The sequence below is a fragment of the Lolium rigidum genome, chromosome 2, assembly GCF_022539505.1.
Source record: "Lolium rigidum isolate FL_2022 chromosome 2, APGP_CSIRO_Lrig_0.1, whole genome shotgun sequence".
Lineage (NCBI taxonomy): Eukaryota > Viridiplantae > Streptophyta > Magnoliopsida > Poales > Poaceae > Lolium > Lolium rigidum.
In genome coordinates, this window is record NC_061509.1 from 8626409 (window position 1) to 8654312 (window position 27904).

A 27904-nucleotide genomic window follows, 5' to 3' on the forward strand; every position below is an offset into this window, starting at 1 on the left:
TCAAAAATTAAAGTTCATGATTCTATGTCAATCAGACCCAGTTATCATCATGTTTACAACAATCTAATGCGAAAAAATGTCTAGATCCCCAGATCTCTGCTCTCTCTCTGCAGCTGCTGTTACAACATGAATGTGTCGACGGAGCACAAATTCTACAGTGTCTGAAGCTATTGCTCTGGTCTAGGAATCACAGGAGAGCGAATGAAACAAGCTCTGTCTTCAACTCTTCATGGTCACAGGTCACGGCTGACTGACTCACCATTTCCTTGTGCGCTTCTCCTTCCTCCATTCCCATGGCTTCTCAGGGTTCGGCAGCGCCCACAGACCCAGCCCGCTCGCTTGCGCCTGGCTCTCCCACTGACAAAATTCCAGTTTGTCAAGGCATTTTCATGTCATGTGTATATATGGTTGAAGAAATGTGCAGAGGTTGCTCTACTGCTCTTCAGCCAAGTCAACTGAGGATGACAACTGTGTGTCACTGCTTACCTTGGCGAGCTCCATCCGCCGATCATAAGCAGTATAGTGCCATGCGAGCCCTTTGTTCAGCATGTGTTCCTGGTCCAAAAGCAAGATGAGAACTTTGCCCGTTTCAAAAAAAAAAAAACAAAAGCAAGATGAGAACTTCGTTGTTTCTTAGTCAGAATGTCGCAAAGTAGTTAACAAGGTTATACAGAACTAGGTACTTTCAGCTGAGCCAATTTAGAATTTTCTGCAGAATTTCAAATAAACATGTAATTAAAAATTATTTCCTTCTTAGTCAGAGTGTGGCAAAGTATTTACTAATAAGCTTGTAAAGTAGGTATTTCCAGTTGCAGAATTTGATATCAAACGCCTGTTGTGCCGATTCATAGGCATTTTCAGAGTCTTGAATACATTTATTTTCTTTGACTGTGAACATGCAATAGCAAGGGTAGAGATATTTTACAAGAAGCCAAAGAGCACACGGATAAAAATAGAATTCAGTACTTCCATTGATTATTTCCAGTATACAGACCTCCAAAACGACAATCCAAAGTGATAATAGTATGACTTTGAGATTCGAACAAAATAAGTATAACTTCGTACCTGCACGAAGACCCCATTGCATTCAACATCTCCAACCAGTCGACCGTACCAGTCAGTATCATATATGGAAATCTTTAAGGTTCTTCCCTGCACCAGCTTCACTAACTCCACTTTTGCCTCTTTACCATAAGGCATCGCGTTCTCTGGTGCATCGATCCCTCTGCATTGCATTGTTGTGTTCCATCTTATCTCAACTGCAGTACAACTTGAACAAAGTCCTCAAACATTGAGCATAAGAAGTGGACAAACCTTAGCCTGATCCGGTACTTCTTTGCAAGAACCTGCTCCCCACTCAAGTTAGGGACTTGCCTGTAATTGGAAGTCATAAAAAGTTTTAGAAGCTGACACCATACGCAAGCAGGCAGGTCATCGATGTTAATTTGAAGTGACCTATATCCAGCATCCACTATGATCTTCTGAAGCGCGTCAGCCTTCTGGTAGTTCTTGGCCGCCCGTGCCTTGATCCGCTCCACCGCTGCTTCCCGAACTTCATGGGGCACATTTCTGGACTCGTGAGGATTAACCATGTCAACATACACGGTGATCGTGTCATCATCAGCCACAGCTTTTGCATCCACCTAGTGAACTAGCGTACAGATTTGTGAGCCATTCATTCACCTTCCCTGGACAATTCTGAAGGACATATCAAGACAACAAGGACTCACAGGGAGCGTCCGCAGCTCATACTTCACACCTCGCGGTTTGCTCGTGGTAGTACTCCAAAAGGAACCAAGATACGACTCCTGCAATCACCGAAAAAGGCATCGAATTAGGGGAGGATTCAGTCAGTTCAGTGCCATGCTCCACATGCTGAATCTGCTCAATGCTGCTTGCAAGCACTGGCAAGGTTCAGCAACCAATCAAATCGTGCAGAAACTGTTAGACCTAAAACATTAGGGGTAGCACTAGATCGCGAGAAGCAGCAGTCTATAACACCTAGTGAACATGAACAGAGTGGTTCAGAGATGCATTACGGGGCATTGAAGATCCCATCGTCGCCTGCTCGTTGCAGGCGTGAAGCAGAGAGGCTGTGGGCGAGGTAGATGATCTGGAGATCCTCCCGATCCCCTCCGGTCTCCAGCGGCACTGCCCTGGCACCGCCGGGGTGTAGGCTGGTCTTCCCGTCGCTTATGCGCTTCCCTAGATCGGTAGGGCTTTAGGAGTTGTGGGGGAAGCAGCGAGCTGATCGTAAAACTGGGGTAATCGATTGCAGCCAGGCTCCCCCCTTTTATATGGCGCAGGCGACAGGGTACCAAACCATCGAGTTGGTTTTGGTGCCCCCGATCAGGGCGCGTGAGATGCGAACGAGGTGGTCACGAACGTTGGTTCGTGGGCCTCCTCCTTAACGTTATTTGGCAAGAACGTTTTTGTCAATGTTTATCTCTTAAACCTGACAGGTCAACCAACATTCTCCCCCTTGATCGTTAGGTTTAACATCATTTGCCCATTCTCCATAGGAATAATAAACCAAAGTGAGGTGTTACAACAACCAATGAAATGCTATTGAACCTCAACACTTATGGCATACCAGCCTATCTTGAAATGGATAACATAATACTTATTGGGAGTGGTTTTTATTATGGTCCCTTTATTCCAGAATCATAAGGCTTCCAGTAATCCCATGCCGGCAACATGCTCACGAAAGATTCTTGGTGGTAAGCCTTTCGTTAGCGGATCCGCAAGCATACGAGTCGTACTTATATGCTTAACATTAGTTGTTTGATCCTGGATCCTATGCATCACAACATGATACTTAGGGTGTGTTTGGTAGGCCGGGCCAACCCACCAATTCTCATCTCAGCAGAGATTTCTAAAATTTTGGTTGTTTGGTAGCCCGGTTATCTCTTATGGGCACTGCCCGACTCACCCGAAAAAGGCCTCTCAGCCCTGCCCGGTAGAGAAGCTGAAATCGAGCTTCGCACCTGGGCAGGGCTGACCTCGCCCGGAAAAATCCCCCCGCGCCTCGCACCCGGACGAAATCCAACAGGGGTCGGAGACGCCCGACCTCATTTTCCCCCAACCCCGCTCTCCCTCAACTCCGCGCGTGCCCCTCACCTTGACGCCGGCCGGAGCTCCCTCGCCTCGGCCGCCCCCGCCTCGACGCCGGCCGGAGCTCCCTCGCCTCACCTCAGCCGCCCCCGCCACGACGCCGGTCGGAGCTCCCTCGCCTCGCCTCGGCCGGAGAGCACCCCTCCCTCACTTCGGACAGCCATGGCCAGCTGAGCTCCCTCGCCTGGGCCGCCACCGGAGCTCCCTCGCCACGGAGCCAGCTCGCCGGAGCTTCCTAGCCGTGTCAAACCTCCGCCCCGCGCCGCCCTCCCCCAGGTTCGACGCCTCGGACCCGAGCTCGAGCAGGGAGGCAGCAGCTCGCGCCGGCGGCTGACGAAGACGGGAACCACCCCAGCACAGGAAGCATGTCACGCCGGCACGTCACCACCCGCCGCCGTGTCGAGCCAACGCCCACCGTCGGTACCCCGCGGTGCGCCGCCGACACCGAGCTGGGCGTGGTGGAGACGAGGGGGCCGATTGCTTTTTTTTATTTTTTTTAGAGTCCTTTGTGCAACAGTTAGGACCTCTCTGTAATTCCTTATTTTTTGAGCCAAGCTCAACCCATACATGCTAACCAAACAAAGTATCAGTTCAGCTTGTCTCAACACACACAGCCTACCAAACACATCACAAAATCTGAGGCAAGCTTGTATGAGGTCAGATATCTCAACTGAGAAAGTGAATCTGAAGTGGCACAGGCTACCAAACACACCCTTAATGTCAATGTGTTTGGCAGCATCACTTGACTTGTTGTTATTCGCATAGAAAACTGCGGGTTCATTATCGCAGTACAATAGAAGTGGTTTTGAAATGCTGTCGACCACTTTAAGTCCGGGAATAAAATTCTTTAGCCATACAGCCTGCCCAGTGGCCTCATAACATGCTATAAACTCTGCTTGCATCGTAGATGAAGCAACTATAGTTTGTTTGGAGCTTTTCCACGATATAGCTCCTCCGGCAAGTGTGAATACATAACCTGACGTGGATTTCTTACTATCCACACAACCGGCATGATCAGAATCTGAATAACCAACAACTTGTAGGTTATCAGACCTTCTGTACGTAAGCATGTACCCTTTTGTCTCTTGCATATAACGCAAGACTTTCTTTGCGGCCTTGATATGTCTCAAACGTATCTATAATTTCTTATGTTCCATGCTACCTTTATGACAATACTCACATGTTTTATACATACTTTACATCATTATAATGCATTTTCTGGCACTAACCTATTAACGAGATGCCGAAGAGCCAGTTGCTGTTTTCTGCTGTTTTTGGTTTCAGAAATCCTACAAAGGAAATATTCTCAGAATTGGACGAAATCAACGCCCAGGGTCTTATTTTTCCACGGAGCTTCCAGAAGACCGAAGAGCATACGAAGTGGGGCCACGAGGGCCCGTACCCATAGGGCGGCGCGGCCAGCATGGGGCCCGCTCCGGCCTATGGTGTGGGGCCCCTGTGCCTCCACCGACGCTGCCCTTCCGCCTACTTAAACTCTCCGTCGCGAAAACCCTATTACCGAGAGCCACGATACGGAAATACTTCCAGAGACGCCGCCGCCGCCAATCCCATCTCGGGGGATTCAGGAGATCGCCTCCGGCACCTGCCGGAGAGGGGAATCATCATCGGAGGGCTCTACATCATCATGCCCGCCTCCGGATTGATGTGTGAGTAGTTCATCCTTGGACTATGGGTCCATAGCGAGTAGCTAGATGGTTGTCTTCTCCTCTTGTGCTATCATGTTTAGATCTTGTGAGCTGCCTATCATGATCAAGATCATTTATTTGTAATGCTACATGTTGTGTTTGTTGGGATCCGATGAATATTGAATACTATGTCAAGTTGATTATCAATCTATCATATATATGTTGTTTATGTTCTTGCATGCTCTCCGTTGCTAGTAGAGGCTCTGGCCAAGTTGATACTTGTGACTCCAAAAGGGAGTATTTTTATGCTCGATAGTGGGTTCATGCCTCCATTGAATCTGGGACAGTGACAGAAAGTTCTAAGGTTGTGGATGTGTTGTTGCCACTAGGGATAAAACATCAATGCTTTGTCTAAGGATATTTGTGTTGATTACATTACGCACCATACTTAATGCAATTGTCTGTTGTTTGCAACTTAATACTGGAAGGGGTGCGGATGCTAACCCGAAGGGACGTTTTAGGCATAGATGCATGCTGGATAGCGGTCTATGTACTTTGTCGTAATGCCCTGATTAAATTTCATAGTAATCATCATGATATGTATGCATCTCTATTTGTCAATTGCCCAACTGTAATTTGTTCACCCAACATGCTATTTATCTTATGGGAGAGACACCACTAGTGAACTGTGGACTCCGGTCCATTCTTTACATCTGAATACAATCTACTGCAATCATTGTTCTCTACTGTTCTTCGCAAACAAACATCATCTTCCACACTATACATTTAATCCTTTGTTTACAGCAAGCCGGTGAGATTGACAACCTCACTATTATGTTGGGGCAAAGTATTTTGATTGTGTTGTGCAGGTTCCACGTTGGCGCCGGAATCTCTGGTGTTGCGCCGCACTACACTCCGTCACCAACGACCTTCACGTGGCCCTTGACTCCCTCTTGGTTCGATAAACCTTGGTTTCTTGCGAGGGAAAACTTGCTGCTGTATGCATCACACCTTCCTCTTGGGGTTCCCAACGGACGTGTGCTTCACGCATTATCAAGCTCTTTTCACGGCGCCGTTGCCGGGGAGATCAAGACACGCTGCAAGGGGAGTCTCTCACATCCAATCTCTTTACTTTGTTATTGTCTTGCTTTACTTTATTTTATTTTCTGCTTTGTTTGCTTTCTTATATCAAAAACACAAAAAATTAGTTGCATTACTTTATTTACTATCTTGTTTGCGTTCTTATATCAAAAATACAAAAAAAAAAATAGTTACTTGCATTTACTTTATTTACTGTCTTGTTTGCTTTCTCTATATCAAAAATACAAAAAAGATTAGTTACTTGCATTTACTTTATCTAGTTTGCTTTATTTACTACTGCTAAAATGGGTACTCCTGAGAATACTAAGTTGTGTGACTTCACAAGCAGAAATAATAATGATTTCCTATGCACACCTATTGCTCCACCTGCTACTACAGCGGAATTTTATGAAATTAAACCTGCTTTACTAAATCTTGTTATGAGAGAGCAATTTTCTGGTGTTAGTTCTGATGATGCTGCTGCCCATCTTAATAATTTTGTTGAACTTTGCGAAATGCAAAAGTATAAGGATGTAGATGGAGACATTATAAAACTGAAATTGTTTCCTTTCTCCTTAAGAGGAAGAGCTAAAGATTGGTTGCTATCTTTGCCTAAGAATAGTATTGATTCATGGACTAAATGTAAAGATGCTTTCATTGGTAGATATTATCCTCCTGCTAAAATTATATCTTTGAGAAGTAGCATAATGAATTTTAAGCAATTGGATAATGAACATGTTGCCCAAGCGTGGGAAAGAATGAAATCTTTGGTAAAGAATTGCCCAACCCATGGACTAACTACTTGGATGATCATCCAAACCTTTTATGCGGGACTGAATTTTTGTTCGCGGAACCTATTGGATTCAGCTGCTGGAGGTACTTTTATGTCCATTACTTTGGGGGCGGCAACAAAGCTTCTTGATGATATGATGATAAATTAGTCTGAATGGCACACGGAAAGGGCTCCACAAGGTAAGAAGGTAAATTCTGTTGAAGAAACCTCCTCCTTGAGTGATAAGATTGATGCTATTATGTCTATGATTGTGAATGGTAGATCTAATGTTGATCCAAATAATGTTCCTTTAGCTTCATTGGTTGCTCAAGAAGAGAATGTTGATGTGAACTTCATTAAAAGTAATAATTTCAACAACAATGCTTATAGGAATAATTCTGGTAACAACTATAGGCCATATCCTTCTAATAATAGTAATGGTTATGGTAATTATTATGGTAATTCTTACAACAATAGTAGGAGTGTACCCTCTGGTCTTGAGGTCATGCTTAAAGAATTTATTAGTACACAAACTGCTTTTAACAAATCTGTTGAGGAAAAGCTTGGTAAAATTGATATTCTTGCTTCTAAGGTTGATAGTCTTGCTGCTGATGTTGATCTTTTAAAATTGAAAGCTATGCCCGATGAAGATAAAGATATTAAGTCATTTGCTACAGCAAACGCTATCCAAGTTCGAATTAATGAAAATATTAGATTGATGGCTGAATTGCATGCTTGGTGGGAAAGAGAAGAAAAACTAGCTAAAGAGAATAATGTAGCTAAAGTTTGGACTATTACCACCACTAGTAATGTTGATGCTTCACATGTTGCTAAACCTCCTACTATCAATGGTAAAATAATTGGTGTTGGCAATGTTTCTACTCCTAGTGCAAAGCGTGCAAAACCGCACTGAAACTGCTAAAACTGCTGAAACTGTTTGTGATAAAACTGCTGAAATTTTTCAAAATATTGGGGACAATGATCCCATTGCTGTAGATCATAATGGTTTAGATTTTGATGATTGTCATATCTCTGAAGTTATAAAGTTCTTACAAAAACTTGCTAGAAGTCCTAATGCTAGTGCTATAAATTTGGCCTTTACAAAACATATTACGAATGCTCTCATTAAAGCTAGAGAAGAGAAACTAAAACTTGAAACTTCTATTCCTAGGAAGTTGGAAGATGGTTGGGAGCCCATCATTAAGATGAAGGTCAAGATTGTAATGTTTTATGTGATCTTGGTGCAAGTATTTCTGTTATGCCTAAGAAAATCTATAATATGCTTGACTTGCCACCATTGAAAAATTGTTATTTGGATGTTAATCTTGCTGATAGTTCTATAAAGAAACCTTTGGGGAGGATTGATAATGTTCACATTACTGTTAACAATAATCTTGTCCCCGTTGATTTTGTTGTCTTGAATATTGAATGCATTGCATCTTGTCCCATTATTTTGGGAAGACCTTTTTCTCGAACTGTTGGTGCTATTATTGATATGAAGGAAGGTAATATTAAGTATCAATTTCCTCTTAAGAAAGGTATGGAACACTTCCCTAGAAAGAGAATGAAGTTACCTTTTGATTCTATTATTAGAACAAATTATGATGTTGATGCTTCATCTCTCGACAATACTTGATTCACACTTTCGCGCCTAGTCGAAGGCGTTAAAGAAAAGCGCTTATGGGAGACAACCCATTATTTTTCTTCTGCACTTTTGTTTTATATTTGAGTCTTGGAAGTTTTTACTACTGTAGCAACCTCTACTTATCTTTATTTTATTGCATTGTTGTGCCAAGTAAAGTCTTTAATAGTAGGGTTGATACTAGATTTGGATTACTGCACTGAAACAGATTTCTTACTGTCACGAAATTGAGCTGCCCCGTCAGTAGGTAACTCGGAAAAATATGCCAATTTACGTGCGTGATCCTCAGATATGTACGCAACTTTCATTCAATTTGAGCTTTTTCATCTGAGCAAGTTAAGTGCCCCATAAAAATTCGTCTTTACGGACTGTTCTGTTTTGACAGATTCAGCCTTTTATTTCGCATTGCATGTTTTGCTATGTTTGATGGATTTCTTTGTTCCATTAACTTTCAGTAGCTTTGTGAAATGTTCAGAAGTGTTAAGAATGATTATGTCACCTCTGAATATGTGAATTTTTGATTATGCACTAACCCTCTAATGAGTTTGTTTCGAGTTTGGTGTGGAGGAAGTTTTCAAGGATCAAGAGAGGAGGATGATACAATATAATCAAGAAGAGTGAAAAGTCTAAGCTTGGGGATGCCCCCGTGGTTCATCCCTGCATATTTCAAGAAGACTCAAGCATCTAAGCTTGGGGTTGCCCAAGGCATCCCCTTCTTCATCGACAACTTATCAGGTCACCTCTAGTGAAACTATATTTTTATTCAGTCACATCTTATGGGCTTTACTTGGAGCGTCTGTTTGCTTTTATTTTTGTTTTTGTTTGAATAAACTCGGATCCTAGCTTTCTTTGTATGGGAGAAAGACATGCTCCGTTGTTTCATATGAACACTGGTGTTCTTAGCATTTACTTTTAATGTTCATGGCGAAGGTTGAAACTGCTTCGTTCATTGTTATATGGTTGGAAACAGAAAATGCTTCATGCGGTAATTGGTATATTGTCTTGAATAATTTGATACTTGGCAATTGTTGTGCTCAAATAGATCATGTTTAAGCTCTTGCATCATGTACTTTGCACCTATTAATGAAGAACTACCGTAGAGCTTGTTGAAATTTGGTTTGCATGATTGGTCTCTCTAAGGTCTAGATATTTTATGGTGAAGTGTTTGAACAACAAGGAAGACAGTGTAGAGTCTTATAATGCTTGCAATATGTTCTTATGTAAGTTTTGCTGTACCGGTTCATACTTGTGTTTGCTTCAAACAACCTTGCTAGCCAAAGCCTTGTACTGAGAGGAATTACTTCTCGTGCATCCAAAACCTTGAGCCCAAAACCTATGCCATTTGTGTCCACCATACCTACCTACTATGTGGTATTTCTCTGCCATTCCAAAGTAAATTACTTGAGTGCTACCTTTAAAATTTCATTCCTTGTCTTTGCAATATATAGCTCATGGGAAAATAGCCTTAAAAACTATTGTGGTATTGAATATGTTGCTATGTATCTTATTTCTTATAAGTTGCTTGTTGAGCGGTAACCATGTTTCTGGGGACGTCATCAACTTTTACACCTTTGTTGAATATCATGTGAGTTGCTATGCATGTTCGTCTTGTCTGAAGTAAGGGTGATTTATCATGATCAAATGGTTTGAGTATGCATATTGTTAGAGAAGAACATTGGGCCGCTAACTAAAGCCATGAATCATGGTGGAAGTTTCAGTTTGGACACTAATCCTCAATCTCTTATGAGAATATTATCTGTTGTTGAATGCTTATGCATTAAAGAGGAGTCCATTATCTGTTTTCTATGTTGTCCCGGTATGGATGTCTAAGTTGAGAATAATCAAAAGCGAGAAATCCAATGCGAACTTTCTCCTTAGACCTTTGTACATGCGACATAGAGGTACCCTTTGTGACACTTGGTTGAAACATATGTTATGCAATGATAATCCATGTAAATCCAAGCAAATTAGGACAAGGTGCGAGCACTATTGGTATTCTATGCATGAGGCTTGCAACTTATAGGATGTCTTATACATAACACATATGAATTATTACTACCGTTGACAAAATTGTTTCTATGTTTTCAAAATAAAAGCTCTAGCACAAAAATAGTAATCCATGCTTCCCTCTGCGAAGGGCCATTTTTTTACTTTATGTTGAGTCAGTTTACCCACTTCTTTCTATCTTAGAAGCAAACACTTGTGTCAACTGTGTGCATTGATTCTTACATGTTTACTTATTGCACTTGTTATATTACTTTGTGTTGACAATTATCCATGAGATATACATGTTGAAGTTGAAAGCAACTGCTGAAACTTGTATCTTCCTTTGTGTTGCTTCAAAACTTTCTACTAAGAATTTATTGCTTTATGAGTTAACTCATGTGCAAGTCTTATTGATGCTTGTCTTGAAAGTACTATTCATGAAAAGTCTTTGCTATATGATTCAGTTGTTTAATCATTGTCTTTACCATTGCTTCGAATCACTTCATTCACTTCATATGCTTTACAATAGTATTGATCAAGATTATGATAGCATGTCACTTCAGAAATTATCTTTGTTATCGTTTACCTACTCGAGGGCGAGTAGGAAGTAAGCTTGGGGATGCTTGATACGTCTCAAACGTATCTATAATTTCTTATGTTCCATGCTACCTTTATGACAATACTCACATGTTTTATACATACTTTACATCATTATTATGCATTTTCCGGCACTAACCTATTAACGAGATGCCGAAGAGCCAGTTGTTGTTTTCTGCTGTTTATGGTTTCAGAAATCCTACAAAGGAAATATTCTCGGAATTGGACGAAATCAATGCCAGGGTCTTATTTTTCCACGGAGCTTCCAGAAGAGCGAAGAGCATACGAAGTGGGGCCACGAGGGGCCGTAACCATAGGGCGGCGCAGCCAGCATGGGGCCCGCGCCGGCCTATGGTGTGGGGCCCCTGTGCCTCCACCGACCCTGCCCTTCCGCCTACTTAAACTCTCCGTCGCGAAAACCCTATTACCGAGAGCCACGATACGGAAATACTTCCAGAGACGCCGCCGCCAATCCCATCTCGGGGGATTCAGGAGATCGCCTCCGGCACCCTGCCGGAGAGGGGAATCATCACCGGAGGGCTCTGCATCATCATGCCCGCCTCCGGATTGATGTGTGAGTAGTTCATCCTTGGACTATGGGTCCATAGCAGTAGCTAGATGGTTGTCTTGTCCTCTTGTTCTATCATGGTTAGATCTTGTGAGCTGCCTATCATGACCAAGATCATCTATTTGTAATGCTACATGTTGTGTTTGTTGGGATCCGATGAATATTGAATACTATGTCAAGTTGATTATCAATCTATCATATATATGTTGTTTATGTTCTTGCATGCTCTCCGTTGCTAGTAGAGGCTCGGCCAAGTTGATACTTGTGACTCCAAGAGGGAGTATTTATGCTCGATAGTGGGTTCATGCCTCCATTGAATGCGGGACGAGTGACGAGAAAGTTCTAAGGTTGTGGATGTGCTTGTTGCCACTAGGGATAAAACATCAATGCTTTGTCTAAGGATATTTGTGTTGATTACATTACGCACCATACTTAATGCAATTGTCTGTTGTTTGCAACTTAATACTGGAAGAGGTGCGGATGCTAACCCGAAGGTGGACTTTTTAGGCATAGATGCATGCTGGATAGCGGTCTATGTACTTTGTCGTAATGCCCTGATTAAATCTCATAGTAATCATCATGATATGTATGTGCATCTTTATTTGTCAATTGCCCAACTGTAATTTGTTCACCCAACATGCTATTTATCTTATGGGAGAGACACCACTAGTGAACTGTGGACCCCGGTCCATTCTTTACATCTGAATACAATCTACTGCAATCATTGTTCTCTACTGTTCTTCGCAAACAAACATCATCTTCCACACTATACATTTCATCCTTTGTTTACAGCAAGCCGGTGAGATTGACAACCTGACTGTTACGTTGGGGCAAAGTATTTTGATTGTGTTGTGCAGGTTCTACGTTGGCGCCGGAATCCCTGGTGTTGCACCGCACTACACTCCATCACCAACGACCTTCACGTGGCCCTTGACTCCTACTGGTTCGATAAACCTTGGTTTCTTACTGAGGGAAAACTTGCTGCTGTACACATCACACCTTCCTCTTGGGGTTCCCAATGAACGTGTGCTTCACAAGGTATCAGTGATGGGATTCTTAGCATAGAAAACAAAAAAATTCCTACCGCAAGAACGAAACACAAGCCAAGATCTAATCTAGTAGATGGTAGCAACGAGGAGATGAAGAGACTAACCCTCGAACATTCGCAAAGCTTAACGAGATTAGATCTCGGGGTGGATGTAGACGATCACTTGCCGCTTGCAAAAGCGCGTAGAAGATCTTGATCTCGACGGTGCCACAATCGGGCAGCACCTCCGTACTCGGTCACACGTTCGGTGTTGATGAAGACGACGTCCTTCTCCCCGTTTCAGCGGGCAGCGGAAGTAGTAGATCCTCCTCGGAATCCCGGCAGCACGACGGCGTGGTGGCGATGGTGGTGGAGAACTCCGGCAGGGCTTCGCCTAAGCGTATGCGGGAGTTGTGGTGGAGGAGGAGGCGGCTAGGGTTGGGGAGGCGGCTAGGGTTTGGGCGCCGGCCTGGGCTGCGGCCAACTGTGGTGCTTGGGGGTGGCCGGCCCCCTCCCTTGCCCCTCATTATATAGGTGGAAGCCCCAAGAGTTGCATCCCAAGTCTTCGAATAAGACCCCAAAAGAAAACCTACCTTTGGTGGGAAACCTACTCAAGGAGGGAGTCCTACTCAAGGTGGGACTCCCACCTTTCCTTGGTGGGGGGTGGCCGGCCACCACAGGTGGAGTCCACCTGGGACTCCTCCCTCTAGGGTTTGGCCGGCCAGGGTTGTGGAGTCCCTCCGGGACTCCACCTTCCATAGTGCGTTTCTTCCGGACTTTTCTAGAACCTTCTAGAACCTTCCATAAATGCACCGGATCATTTCCAAACTTGGAATATGACTTCCTATATATGAATCTCATTCTCCGGACCATTCCGGAACTCCTCGTGATGTCCCGGATCCCATCCGAGACTCCGAACAAAACTTCGAACTCCATTCCATATTCCATATCTACTCAAACGACATCAAACCTTAAGTGTGTCACCCTACGGTTCGCGAACTATGTGGACATGATTGAGACTTCTCTCCGACCAATAACCAATAGCGGGATCTGGAGATCGATAATGGCTCCCACATATTCAACGATGACTTAGTGATCGAATGAACCATTTACATATGATACCGATTCCCTTTGTCACGCGATATTTTACTTGTCCGAGGTTTGATCATCGGTATCTCTATACCTCGTTCAACCTCGTCTCATGACAAGTACTCTTTACTCGTACCGTGGTATGTAGTCTCTTATGAACCATTCATATGTTTGCAAACTAATTAGACGACATTCCACCGAGAGGGCCCGGAGTATATCTATCCGTCATCGGGATGGACAAATCCCACTTGTTGATCCATATGCCTCAACTCATACTTTCCGAATACCTAATCCCACCTTTATAACCACCCATTTACGCAGTGGCGTTTGATGTAATCAAAGTACCCTTCCGGCATAAGTGATTTACATGATCTCATGGTCGAAAGGATTTGGTAACTATGTATCGAAAGCTTATAGCAAATGAACTTAATGACGTGATCTTATGCTACGCTTAATTGGGTGTGTCCATTACATCATTCACATAATGACATAACCTTGTTATTAATAACATCCAATGTTCATGATCATGAAACGATGATCATCTATTAATCAACAAGCTAGTTATACAAGAGGCTTACTAGGGACTCCTTGTTGTTTACATAACACACATGTATCAATGTTTTGGTTAATACAATTACAGCATGGTATATAAACATTCATCATAAACACAAAGATATATAATAACCAATTTATTATTGCCTCTTGGGCATATCTCCAACAGTCTCCCACTTGCACTAGAGTCAAAAATCTAGATTACATTGTAAGGTACCTAACACCCATGGCATTTTGGTGTTGGTCATGCTTTGCCCTAGGGAGAGCTTTAGTCAACGGATCTGCAACATTCAGATCAGTGTGTACTTTGCAAATCTTTACTTCTCCATCTTCGATGTACTCGCGAATCGAATGAAAACGCAGCTTGATATGCTTCGACTTCTTGTGTGACCTTGGTTCTTGTGCATTGGCGATGGCACCCATGTTGTCACAATAAATGACTAGTGGGTCCAATGCACTAGGAACCACACCGAGCTCAACAATGAACCTCTTCATCCATACCGCTTCCGATGAAGCCTCCGAAGCCGCTATGTATTCCGATTCTGTTGAAGACTTCGCCACCGTGCACTGCTTGGAGCTGCACCAGCTTACCGCAGCACCATTCAATATAAACACGTACCCAGACTAGAGACTTAGAGTCATCGGGATCGGTGTTCCAACTTGCATCGGTGTAGCTGGTTACAACGAGCTCTTGGTCACTCGCCATAACAAATAAACATATCCTTAGTTCTTTTCAAGTACTTCGGGATATTCTTGACCGCTGTCTAGTGTTCCATTCTGGATCACTTTGATATACTGCTAGTCAAACTAACGGCATGTGCTATATCCGGTCTAGTACACGACATGGCATACATGATAGAGCCTACTGCCGAGGCATAGGGGATCTGATTCATCCTCTCTCTTTCTTCTGTCGTAGCCGGACCTTGAGTTTTACTCAAGACCTTACCTGGCAACATTGGTAAGAATCCTTTCTTACTTTCATCCATTCTAAACTTGTTTAGAATCTTGTCCAGGTATGTACTTTGTGAAAGCCCTATTAGGCGTCTTGATCTATCTCTATAAATCTTGATGCCTAAAATGTACGCTGCTTCACCAAGGTCCTTCATTGAAAAACACTTATTCAAATAACCTTTTACACTTGCTTAATAGTTCTATATCATTCCCAATCAATAATATGTCATCTACATATAATATCGGGAATGCTACGGAGCTCCCACTCACTTTCTTGTAAATACAGGCCTCTCCATGGCACTGTATAAACCCGAAGTCTTTGATCACCTTATCAAAGCGTCGGTTCCAACTCCTGGATGCTTGCTTCAGTCCATAAATGGAACGCTGAAGTTTCCATACCATGTTAGCATTTTTAGGATCGACAAAACCTTTGGGTTGTACCATATACAACTCTTCCTCAATGTCACCATTAAGGAACGCCGTTTTGACATCCATCTGCCAAATCTCATAATCGAAAAATGCAGCTATTGCTAACAAAATCCTCACAGACTTTAGCTTCACTACAGGTGAGAAAGTCTCATCGTAGTCAACACCTTGAATTTGTCGGAAACCCTTTGCGACAAGTCGAGCTTTATAGACAGTAACATTACCATCAGCATCTGTTTTTCTCTTGAAGATCCATTTATTCTCGACAGCCTTACGGCTATCAGGTAGATCTACCAAAGTCCACACTTTGTTATCATACATGGATCCCATTTCGGATTTCATGGATTCTTGCCATTTGTTGGAATTTGGGCTCATCATCGCTTCTTCATACGTCGCAGGGTCCTCATCATTGTTGTCCACAATCATGACATTTAGACAAGGATCATACCAGTCTGGAGTGGTACGTTCCCTTGTCGATCTGCGAGGTTCAGTAGTTACTTCGCTCGAAGTTTCATGATCATTATCATTAGCTTCCTCTGTTACCGGTGCGGGCGGCACAGGAACATCTTCCGGTACTGCGCTACTCTGATCAATGAGAGAAGGTTCAGTAACCTCGTCGAGTTCTACTTTTCTTCCAGTCACTTCTTTAGTGAGAAACTCTTTTTCAAGAAAGGTTCCATTCTTGGCAACAAAGATTTTGCCTTCGGATCTGTGATAGAAAGTATACCCTATAGTTTCCTTAGGGTATCCTATGAAGACGCATTTCTCCGCTTTGGGTTCTAGCTTATCCGGTTGTAACTTTTTTACATAGGCTTCGCAACCCCAAACTTTAAGGAACGACTGGCTTAGGTTTCTTATTAAACCATAATTCATACGGTGTCGTTGCAACGGATTTAGATGGTGCCCTATTTAAAGTGAATGCAGACTGTCTCTAATGCATAACCCCAAAACGATAATGGCAAATCGGTAAGAGACATCATAGAACGAACCATATCTAAGAGAGTTCGATTACGACGTTCGGACACACCATTGCGCTGTGGTGTTCCTGGCGGTGTCAACTGTGAAAGTATTCCGCATTTCTTTAAATGCATGCCAAACTCATAACTCAGATATTCGCCTCCACGATCAGAACGTAGAAACTTGATCTTCTTGTTACATTGATTTTCTACTTCACTTTGGAATTCCTTAAACTTCTGGAAAGTCTCGGATTTATGTTTCATGAAATAGATATACCCATATCTACTCAGATCATCTGTGAAGGTTAGAACATAACGATAACCACCGCGCGAGGCTACACTCATTGGTCCGCACACATCGTATGTATGATTTCCAATAAGTCTGTAGCTCGCTCCATAATACCAGAGAATGGAGTCTTAGTCATTTTTCCCATTAGACATGCTTCACATCTGTCAAGTGACTCAAAGTCAAGTGACTCAAGTAGTCCATCGGAATGGAGTTTCTTCATGCGTTTCACTCCAATATGACCAAGACGATAGTGCTACATATAAGTAGAATTATCATTCAATTTAATTCGCTTAGCATCAATGTTATGAACATGTGTATCACTACTATCGAGACTTAATAGAAATAAACCATTCTTCTCAGGCGCATGACCATAAAAGATATTATTCATAAAAATAGAACAACCATTATTCTCAGACTTAAATGAATAACCGTCTTGCATTAAACACGATCCAGATATAATGTTCATGCTCAACGCAGGCACCAAATAACAATTATTGAGGTCTAAAACTAATCCCGATGGTAGATGTAGAGGGAGCGTGCCGACAGCGATCACATCGACCTTGGATCCATTTCCAACGCGCATCTTCACCTCATCCCTCGATAGGCTTCGTTTATTCCGTAGTTCCTGTTTCGAGTTACAAATGTGAGCAACCGAACCAGTATCAAATACCCAGGCACTAGTACGAGAACCAGTGAGATAAACATCTATAACATGTATATCGGATATACCTTTCTTCTTCTTGACAAGGCCGCTCTTCGGATCGGCCAAGTACTTGGGGCAATTCCACTTCCGGTGCCCCTTCCCATTGCGGTAATAGCGGTCGGTATCAGGTTTAGGGCCACCCTTAGGCTTCTCAGGAGGAGCGGCAGCTTTCTTGCCGCCCTTCTTGAGGTCCTTCTTAGGTTTGCCCTGCTTCTTGAACTTGGTGGTCTTATTGACCATCAACACTTGGTGCTCTTTCTGTATCTCAATCTCAGCAGATTTTAGCATGGAGAAGAGTTCAGGTAACTCCTTATTCATGTTCTGCATATTGTAGTTCATCACAAAGTTCTTGTAACTTGGTGGCAGTGATTGGAGAACACGATGAATACCCAGCTGGTTGGGGATGATAATCCCCAAGTCACTGAGCTTCTTCGCGTGTCCGGACATAGCGAACACGTGCTCACTAACGGAGCTGCCCTCTTCCATCATGCAGCCAAAGAACTGCTTCGAGGCCTCATAGCTCTCCACAGCCGCATGAGTTTCAAAGATAACTTTGAGCTCATTGATCATATCACAGGGGTCATGGTGCTCAAAACGCTTTTGGAGCTCTGCCTCTAGGCTGCATAGGATGGCACACTGAACTTGAGAGTACACTTTAGTCTGATTCTCGAAAGCATTCCTTTCTTCCTCGGACACTGCAGGAGGTGGTGGGGGACCTAGCGGTGCATCAAGCACATATTGCAGATTTCCGCCATTGAGGAAGATCCTCACATGACGGAACCTGTCGGTGAAGTTGCTACCATTGCTTTTAAGCTTTTCTTTCTCTAGGAACTAGTTAAAATTGATTGATGGGGACGCCATGATCTACAACATATATTTGCAATAGTTTAGACTAAGTTTATGACAAATTGAGTTCAAATTTTAATTCAACAAAATAAAAAACTAGGTGAACTCCCACTCAAAACAATATCCCTCGCATTGTCTTAGTGATCGCACGAACCAAATCCACCACACCAAATCCGATCATCACGAACAAGATGTAATTTCAATGGCGAACACCCAAGTGTTCATCATATCAATCATATGACTCATGCTCTACCTTTCGGTATCCCGTGTTCCGAGACCATGTCTGTACATGCTAGGCTCGTCAAGGCAACCTTAGTACCCACGTGTACAAAACTGGCTTGTACCCGTTGTATGCACATGTAGAATCTATCACACCCGATCATCACGAGATGCTTCGAAACGACAAGTCTTAGCAACGGTGCATACTAAGGATGAACACTTTATTATCTTGATATTTAGTGAGAGGGATCATCTTATAATGCTACCGTCGTGATCTAAGCAATATAAGATGCATAAAAGGATTAACATCACATGCAATTCATATGTGATATGATATGGCCCTTTTGTCTTTGCGCCTTTGATCTTCATCTCCAAAGCACGGACATGATCTCCATCATCAACGGGCATGATCTCCATCACCGTCGGCGTATCACCAAGGTCAATGGCGCCGTCTTCATGATTGTCCTCCATGTAGCAACTATTACAACTACTTTGAAATACTACTCAACATGAAATTTAAAGACAACCATAAGGCTCCTGCCGGTTGCCACAATACAATAATGATCATCTCATACATATTCATCATCACATTATGGCCATATCACATCACCAAACCACTGCAAAAACAAGTTAGACGGTTCTAATTTGGTTTGCATATTTTACGTGGTTTAGGGTTTTCGCATAAGATCCAATCTACCTACGAACATGAACCACAACGGTGATACTAGTGTTGTCAATAGAAAGAGTAAATTGGATCTTTACTATAGTAGGAGAGACGAGACACCCGCAAAGCCACTTATGCAATACAAGTTGCATGTCGAGCGTGGAGCAAATCTCATGAACGCGGTCATGTAAAGTTAGCCCGAGCCGCTTCATCCCACTACGCCACAAAGATGCAAAGTACTCGAACTAAAGACAACAAAGCATCAACGCCCACAAAACAATTGTGTTCTGCTCGTGCAACCAATCTATGTATAGACACGGCTCTGATACCACTGATGGGATTTGTAGCATAGAAAACAAAAAAATTCCTACCGCAAGAACGAAACACAAGCCAAGATCTAATCTAGTAGACGGTAGCAATGAGGAGATGAAGAGACTAACCCTCAAAGATTCGCAAAGCTTAACGATATTAGATCTCGGGGTGGATGTAGACGATCACTTGCCGCTTGCAAAAGCGCGTAGAAGATCTTGATCTCGACGGTGCCACAATCGGGCAGCACCTTCGTACTCGGTCACACGTTCGGTGTTGATGAAGACGACGTCCTTCTCCCCGTTCCAGCGGGCAGCGGAAGTAGTAGATCCTCCTCGGAATCCCGGCAGCACGACGGCATGGTGGCGGTGGTGGAGAACTCCGGCAGGGCTTCGCCTAAGCGTATGCGGGAGTTGTGGTGGAGGAGGAGGCGGCTAGGGTTGGGGAGGCGGCTAGGGTTTGGGCGCCGGCCTGGGGTGCGGCCAACTGTGGTGCTTGGGGTGGCCGGCCCCCTCCCCTTGCCCCTCATTATATAGGTGGAAGCCCCAAGTGTTGTATCCCAAGTCTTCGATTAAGACCCCAAAAGAAAACCTACCTTTGGTGGGAAACCTACTCAAGGAGGGAGTCCTACTCAAGGTGGGACTCCCACCTTTCCTTGGTGGGGGGGGGGGGTGGCCGGCCACCACAGGTGGAGTCCACCTGGGACTCCTCCCTCTAGGGTTTGGCCGGCCAGGGTTGTGGAGTCCCTCCGGGACTCCACCTTCCATAGTGCGTTTCTTCCGAACTTTTCTAGAACCTTCTAGAACCTTCCATAAATGCACCGGACCATTTTGGAACTCCTCGTGATGTCCTGGATCCCATCCGAGACTCCGAACAAAACTTCGAACTCCATTCCATATTCCATATCTACTCAAACGACATCAAACCTTAAGTGTGTCACCCTACGGTTCGCGAACTATGTGGACATGATTGAGACTTCTCTCCGACCAATAACCAATAGTGGGATCTGGAGATCCATAATGGCTCCCACATATTCAACGATGACTTAGTGATCGAATGAACCATTTACATATGATACCGATTCCCTTTGTCACGCGATATTTTACTTGTCCGAGGTTTGATCATCGGTATCTCTATACCTCGTTCAACCTCGTCTCATGACAAGTAATCTTTACTCGTACTGTGGTATGTAGTCTCTTATGAACCATTCATATGTTTGCAAACTAATTAGACGACATTCCACCGAGAGGGCCCAGAGTATATCTATCCGTCATCGGGATGGACAAATCCCATTGTTGATCCATATGCCTCAACTCATACTTTCCGGATACCTAATCCCACCTTTATAACCACCCATTTACGTAGTGGCGTTTGATGTAATCAAAGTACCCTTCCGGCATAAGTGATTTACATGATCTCATGGTCGAAAGGATTTGGTAACTATGTATCGAAAGCTTATAGCAAATGAACTTAATGACGTGATCTTATGCTACGCTTAATTGGGTGTGTCCATTACATCATTCACATAATGGCATAACCTTGTTATTAATAACATCCAATGTTCATGATCATGAAACGATGATCATCTATTAATCAACAAGCTAGTTATACAAGAGGCTTACTAGGGACTCCTTGTTGTTTACATAACACACATGTATCAATGTTTCGGTTAATACAATTACAGCATGGTATATAAACATTCATCATAAACACAAAGATATATAATAATAAATTTATTATTGCCTCTTGGGCATATCTCCAACAATCAGGCCTTCCAGTGGTCTAGTCCTGGATTTGATTGGAATCTGCCAAGCATCCCGGTTATAAAAGCCAAGTCAGGGCGTGTACAAACTTGTGCATACATGATGCTTCCGACAACTGAAGCATAAGGAACCGACTTCATCTGATCAGTTTCAATTTGGTTCCTCGGACATTGAAATGTCCCAAACTTATCGCCCTTGACTACTGGGGCAGGTGAGCAGAGCACTTATGCATATTGAATTTCTTTAGTAGTCGCTCAAAGTATGGCTTTTGTGATAGTCCCAACACACCTTTAGACCTATCTCGATGAATCTCAATGCCGAGGACATATGAAGCTTCACCGAGATCTTTCATATCAAAATTGGAAGACAGAAAATTCTTGGTCTCGTGCAGCATATCCTTATCACTCGCGGGCCAATAATATGTCATCCACATACAGGACTAATATAGTGAACCTACTGCCCTTAAACTTATCATAAATGCAGTTGTCCTTAACATTTTCAGTAAAACGAAAAGTTCTAATAATCTTATCGAACTTGAGGTACCACTGTCTTGAAGCTTGCTTCAAGCCATAGATGGATTTCTTCAAACGACATGCTAAATGTTCCTTTCCTTCCACAACAAAACCTTCCGGCTGAGTCATGTACACGTCTTCATCAAGATCGCCATTTAGAAATGCCGTCTTAACGTCCATTTGATGCAATTCTAGGTCAAAATGAGCTACCAGAGCCATGACGATCCTAAAAGAATCTTTAGATGACACAGGAGAGAAAGTCTCATTGTAATCGATTCCTTCTCTCTGTGTGAAACCTTTTGCCACAAGTCTAGCTTTGAACCTTTCGATGTTCCCTTTTGGGGTCGTACTTAGTTTTGTAGATCCATTTGCGACCTACTCTTTTGGCATCATTAGGAACTTCTACTAAGTCCCAAACATCATTTGAGCCCATAGATTTCAACTCATCTTCCATGGCGATTTGCTACTTGGACGAATTCAAACTCTTAATGGCCTCCTTGTATGAGGTTGGATCCTCCACCTTTCCTATATCATCTACATCCTCACTCATGTAGGTGATATAATCATCTGAGATGGCTTTTCGTCTTTCTCGATGTGATCTTCTCACAGGCGATGGTGGTGGAGGGGCATCATTATTATGACGATCTTCTTCATTATCCGACTGGTGATTTTCTTCACCTTCTGGATTTCCGTTATTATTAGGTTCAGGATCACCATCAGGTTGAGGACCAGAACTGTGAGGTTCAGTCTCAACATCAGAAGTGATTCTCCTATGCATTGGTAGAACGACCTCTTGGATAATCGGGGATGGAGCACACACCCGCTTTTCCTCAAGATCGATCTTCCTTATTTCATTAAATTCATTATCCTCAAAAAATACCGCTTTCCGGGTCTCCACGTACTTAGTGGTATGACCGGGGCAATAGAAACGATATCCCTTTCCCCTGTGCGGGTATCCGACGAAGAAACAACTAACCGTTTTTGGATCTAACTTCTTAAGTTGTGGATTGAAAATTCTAGCTTCAGCAGGATAGCCCCACACACGTAAATAGTTCAAGCTCGGTTTCTTTCCCGTCCACATCTCGTGAGGTGTGTTCGGTGCTGACTTAGTGGGAGCAAGATTTAAAATATGTGCAGCCGTCTTCAATGCCTCCATCCATAGGCTTGCTGGCAAACTTGCATAACTGAGCATGCTACGCACCATATCCAAAAGTGTGCGATTGCGGCGCTCAGCCACACCATTTTGTTGAGGTTCACCAGGCATCAAATAATGGGCAACAATTCCATTCTCAGCTAGGAACTTAGCAAAAGGTCCTGGAATTTGCCCATAAGGAGCATGCCTACCGTAATATTCTCCCCCGCGATCAGATCGTACAACTTTAATTTTTTGCATTCAGTTGGTTCTCAACTTCGGCTTTGAACACTTTGAATTTGTCCAAAGCTTCCGATCGATCACGTATAGGGTAAATCTACCCATAACGGGAAAAGTCGTCTGTGAAGGTGATGAACGAATCAAAACCATCTATAGACTTAACATTAAGAGGTCCGCATATGTCAGTATGTATGAGTTCGAGGACACTCGTGGCTCTTACCGCTCCTTTCTTAATTGTTTTTGCATATTTACCTTTGATGCAATCAACACATTTATCCGCATCAGAGAAGTCTAATGGGAGGAGTACATCATTTTTAACAAGTCTTTCCATTCTCCCCCTCGAAATGTGGCCTAAACGATAGTGCCACAATTTCGAAGAAGTACTAGTACCCTTCCATTTCTTCTCAACATTTGAAACATTACTCACATGCAAAACATAATCATTCATAGATAACATATATAGTTTGCCTCGTCTGACACCGAGACCAACATCCTTATTACAATAGTTTAAAACAAATTGTTTGTTACCAAACTTGCACTCATACATGTTATCATCGAGACAAGAGACTCGAAATCAAATTCCTACTTAAAGTAGGTACATAAAGAACATTATTTAAATGAAGGTGAAAGCCGGTGTGGAGCTCCAAGGTGAGTGACCCAACAACTTCGACATCAACTTCAACTCCATTTGCAACTCTAAGTCGTCTTGCCCCGCTTGTTATGGTTTGGATCGTATTTAATCCCTGCATAGAATTAGCAACGTGAGCAGTTGCACCTGAATCAATCCACCATGATGTACAAGAGAAATCAGTATATAACATTTCATCAACAAAAGTGATTCCATCTGTACCTTTCTTCATCATCCACTTGAGGTATTCAGAATAGTCCTTCCTGTAATGGCCTTCCTTCTTACAGTGGAAGCACACATTATCAGTAGGTGCTGAAGACTGTCCATTATCCTTTTCCTTTGCTTTAAACTTTGGCATTTCCTTCTTGAAGGTTTTCTTTGGCGACTTTGAAGGGCCTGACCCGTCATGCTTTCTCTTTGAGGAGCCAACATGAAAAGCATGATCCTTGTTCTGCCTTATCATTCGTTCTTCTTCCTGGACAATCCGAGGGGATATCTCAGCAAGTGTCCACTTCTCCTTCATGGAATTGTAGTTGATCTTGAACTGATCGAACTCTTCGTGGAGGGACTCCAAGATCATGATGATAAGGAGGTTGTCACTGAGCTCACACTTTAGGTGCTTCAGTTTATTTGAAGCATTTATCATTCTCAGTATGTGTCCCCTAACATCACCATCATTTTTATACTTGCCAAGTAGATTGTGAAAAAGCTCATGAGCATAAACCTTTTCAAAGCCTTTGAATTGCTCCTCCAAGGCTTCCATAAATTCCTTAGCAGTATCTTTCTTGGGGAGAGCCCCTATAATCTCAGGTGAAATGGAAGAATTCATCGCGAGCATTGCAATGTGATTGGATTTGTCCCACTTCTCCATCTTGGAGTCATAAGTTTTCTTTAGTTCATCATACCCCGTAGCACCAAGAATCGGCGCCACGGGCTTATCCTCCCTTAAGGCATAATCAAACTCGTTGAAAGCCAAACATAGCTCAATGGAGTTCTTCCAACGAGGAAAGTTGCTGCCGGTCAACTGCTCGACAACATCATAACGCATCGCAGCGGAAGCTGAAAATTGACATGGACATTCATAAGTAAAATTGCATGAATATAAAATAGACATGCCATAAAATTCTTATTCTATGTCAAACACCGTTGGGCAGAAATGACACGAAATAAAACAACATTAGGGGGTTGACATGCAGAAATAACACAACATTGGTCAGAATTATTTTTGCAGTCATGACATTTTCAAAATTAAACATCAACATTAAGCATTTAAGGAACAACATATTTGGTGTTTAATTTGAGTATTCAACATTAAAACATATTAAATATTCTAGACAAGAAAATCTCGTTGGTTAATTTCTTTCCAGAACAATAACATGTTTCTGATCATATTTTATAGGCAATGATTTTTCTGTATAATAGTGCAAAAAACATAAGGAAAAACATTTAGAATGCACAAAAATACAGAAAACAGACAAGGAAAATCGGCAGCCCAGAAAAACTTACTGGACTACCGACAACCTGGGCCGAAGCCCATCCTCAGATTTAGCCCAAAAGGACCCCGGCCCGGCTTCCCCTTCCCGCAGCAATCTGGACCGTTCGATCGATCGGATGGCCGAGATCCCCCGCGGCCAGAACAAAAACAGCGGCCGAGCCCTAACCCTAAATCATTTCTCGCCTCCTCCCCCCGATTCTTCCGCAGCCGACAGAGAGGGGCGGCCACGCCCGGCGCGCGACGCGGCCAAAAACAGCGGCGCGAGGCGCGCGACGCGGCCACGCCCGGCGGCCCGAGGCGCGCGAGGCGGACCGAGGCGCGCGTGGCGGCCAGGGCCCGGCGGCGCGAGGCGCGCGAGCCTCGCCTTCATCATCCCGGCGCGGTGGCTGCTCTCGCCGGAGCAGCGTGCGATGGACCATGTCCGGCGCGCTCCTCCGTCGAGTGTGGCTACTGGCGCCGTTTGCTTGCGCGTCTGTGAGTGGGGGTGCTCACCGGCGAGGCCGGTAGCCGTTAGGCGACGACAGAGGCCGGCGACGCGATGGCCACCGGCGGGTTCGTCCATTCCGCGCGTTACCGCGCATCAACCCGCGCACTCCTCCGTCGGGAGGAACGGCGGCGCGGGATCTCTGCCCTCGCCGGAGCAGCAGCTGCTCCGACGGCCCCGGAGGGATAGGCAGTGACCCGGCGGCGTTAGGTGAGATTTTATTCTCCGAATCTTGCAATTTCTTTCTCAGAAATTGGGGAACAACAATTAGGGTTCGAGTTCATTGCATAATATTGGGCAATTCGGCATCTGACTAACCAGGAACATTAAATCTGAGGGGTAAACATTACCGTACTTGCCTAAGAACATGATCTAGATAAAAAAATAGGGTTCTACTGCTAGCAGTACTAGGCCTCTGATACCATGGTTAGACCTAAAACATTAGGGGTAGCACTAGATCGCGAGAAGCAGCAGTCTAGAACACCTAGTGAACATGAACAGAGTGGTTCAGAGATGCATTACGGGGCATTGAAGATCCCACCGTCGCCTGCTCGTTGCAGGCGTGAAGCAGAGAGGCTGTGGGCGAGGTAGATGATCTGGAGATCCTCCTGATCCCCTCCGGTCTCTAGCGGCACTGCCTGGCACCGCCGGGGTGTAGGCTGGTCTTCCCGTCCCTTATGTGCGTCCCTAGATCGGTAGGGCTTTAGGAGTTGTGGGGGAAGCAGCAAGCTGATCGTAAAACTGGGGTAATCGATTGCAGCCAGGCTTCCCCCTTTTATATGGCGCAGGCGACAGGGGACCAAACCATCGAGTTGGTTTTGGTGCCCCCGATCAGGGCGCGTGAGATGCGAACGAGGTGGTCACGAACGTTGGTTCGTGGGCCTCCTCCTTAACTTTATTTGACTAGAACGTTTTTGTCAATGTTTATCTCTTAAACCTGACAGGTCAACCAACAGAAACTTCTTCGGGAACGAAAAATCTGATGAGAAGTCGCTAGTCCAGACATATGTAGTAATCATCGGTTCATGCTTAAGAACTCGGTGGTGCTATTTTCACTAGCGATGTCTAGTTCCGAAGTGAAAGTAAGCAATATATACCTTTGGGAACAGGGCGCGGCGAGCGTTCGCGATGAGGACAATGGCGCCGATGGAGCAGCACAGCACCTGCAGCGGAGAAAGCGATGCGCGCTTCCTGGCGACGCCGCCATGGGCATGGACCTCCCCTCTCGCGGCGACGCGCCCGTGGCTGTGCGTGGCGTACATGCCACCAGGCGCTTGAGGAGATGGAACCCTCGGGGCTCGAGCGCCGAGCCGGACCTGGGGGACGCCGCGACTGCCCACTGCGCCGCGGAGGCGGCAAGGGAGGCTCGCCGGCGCCGGGCAAGGCCAGGTCAGCAGCGTGGGGATGCTGCGGCGCGGCGGCGGCTTGGGCCCGACTGGGCGTTTCGGGTCGTTCAGCTCGAGAAAACATCAAATGGAACCCAGCTTCATGGAGCCTGCTTTTTGAAAACCTCATGTTTTCACTCGAAAAGTTTTCGAAAAAAAGCATACAAGTACATATAGATGTTTACCATGTACGTAGAATTTTTCATTGAATTATGTGGTCAGTCATATGCGCCCTACATATAAAAGACTCCAAAAGTGAATTTTGTAAATGACTACTTAAAGCCCCATTTTTTCTCATTTTCGTAAAACCAAAATACAGCATATTTTCTAAGTCAATTTTGCACGTTCGTAGAAATTGTGTCCATAACCTCTCCAAAAAAAATTAGGTCTTTTGAAACTTGTAAATACGAGCGCAGCAACCATATGTTTCCTCCATGGAGCCTCCTTTTTTGTGTGGATAATATCTTTGGCAGTGTACAACCTCTTTTGACGCCAACGTTGAGCTGAAGTCAACAAAATATATTTCAACTTTCATTTATGTACTTCGAACTATATTCGAGCGTCTCCAGTCGCGTCCCTCAAACTGTGCCACAAACGGCGCCGGATCGAGGGTTTGGGGGACGTGTTTTGTTCGTGCCGCGTTTGGAGGACGTTGCTCCCCAGCCGCGTCCCCAAAACGCTGCCGCCCCCCAAAAAAATTTAAAGGGTTTATAAAAACACAGTCATTTATTAAATATATCATACAAATAAATATGTTTGCGAAGATTGTTTTCAAATGAAAATACAACAAACAATAAAACAACTAAACAAATGTAATAAATGGGGCTAG

General features: G+C 44.0%; 1 protein-coding gene across 1 annotated transcript; it reads right to left on the reverse strand.

The window, feature by feature from the left end:
- On the reverse strand, positions 1-26952 carry LOC124689182 (probable staphylococcal-like nuclease CAN1). Its single transcript, XM_047222749.1, has 7 exons — positions 26788-26952; positions 1731-1808; positions 1456-1643; positions 1315-1374; positions 1066-1225; positions 487-555; positions 1-357 (listed from the first exon to the last, which is right to left on the reverse strand). Exons 1-7 carry the CDS (start codon positions 26950-26952, stop codon positions 256-258), a joined length of 822 nt encoding a protein of 273 aa, XP_047078705.1. The 3' UTR covers positions 1-255.
- Between the last annotated feature and the right edge of the window lie 952 nt (positions 26953-27904).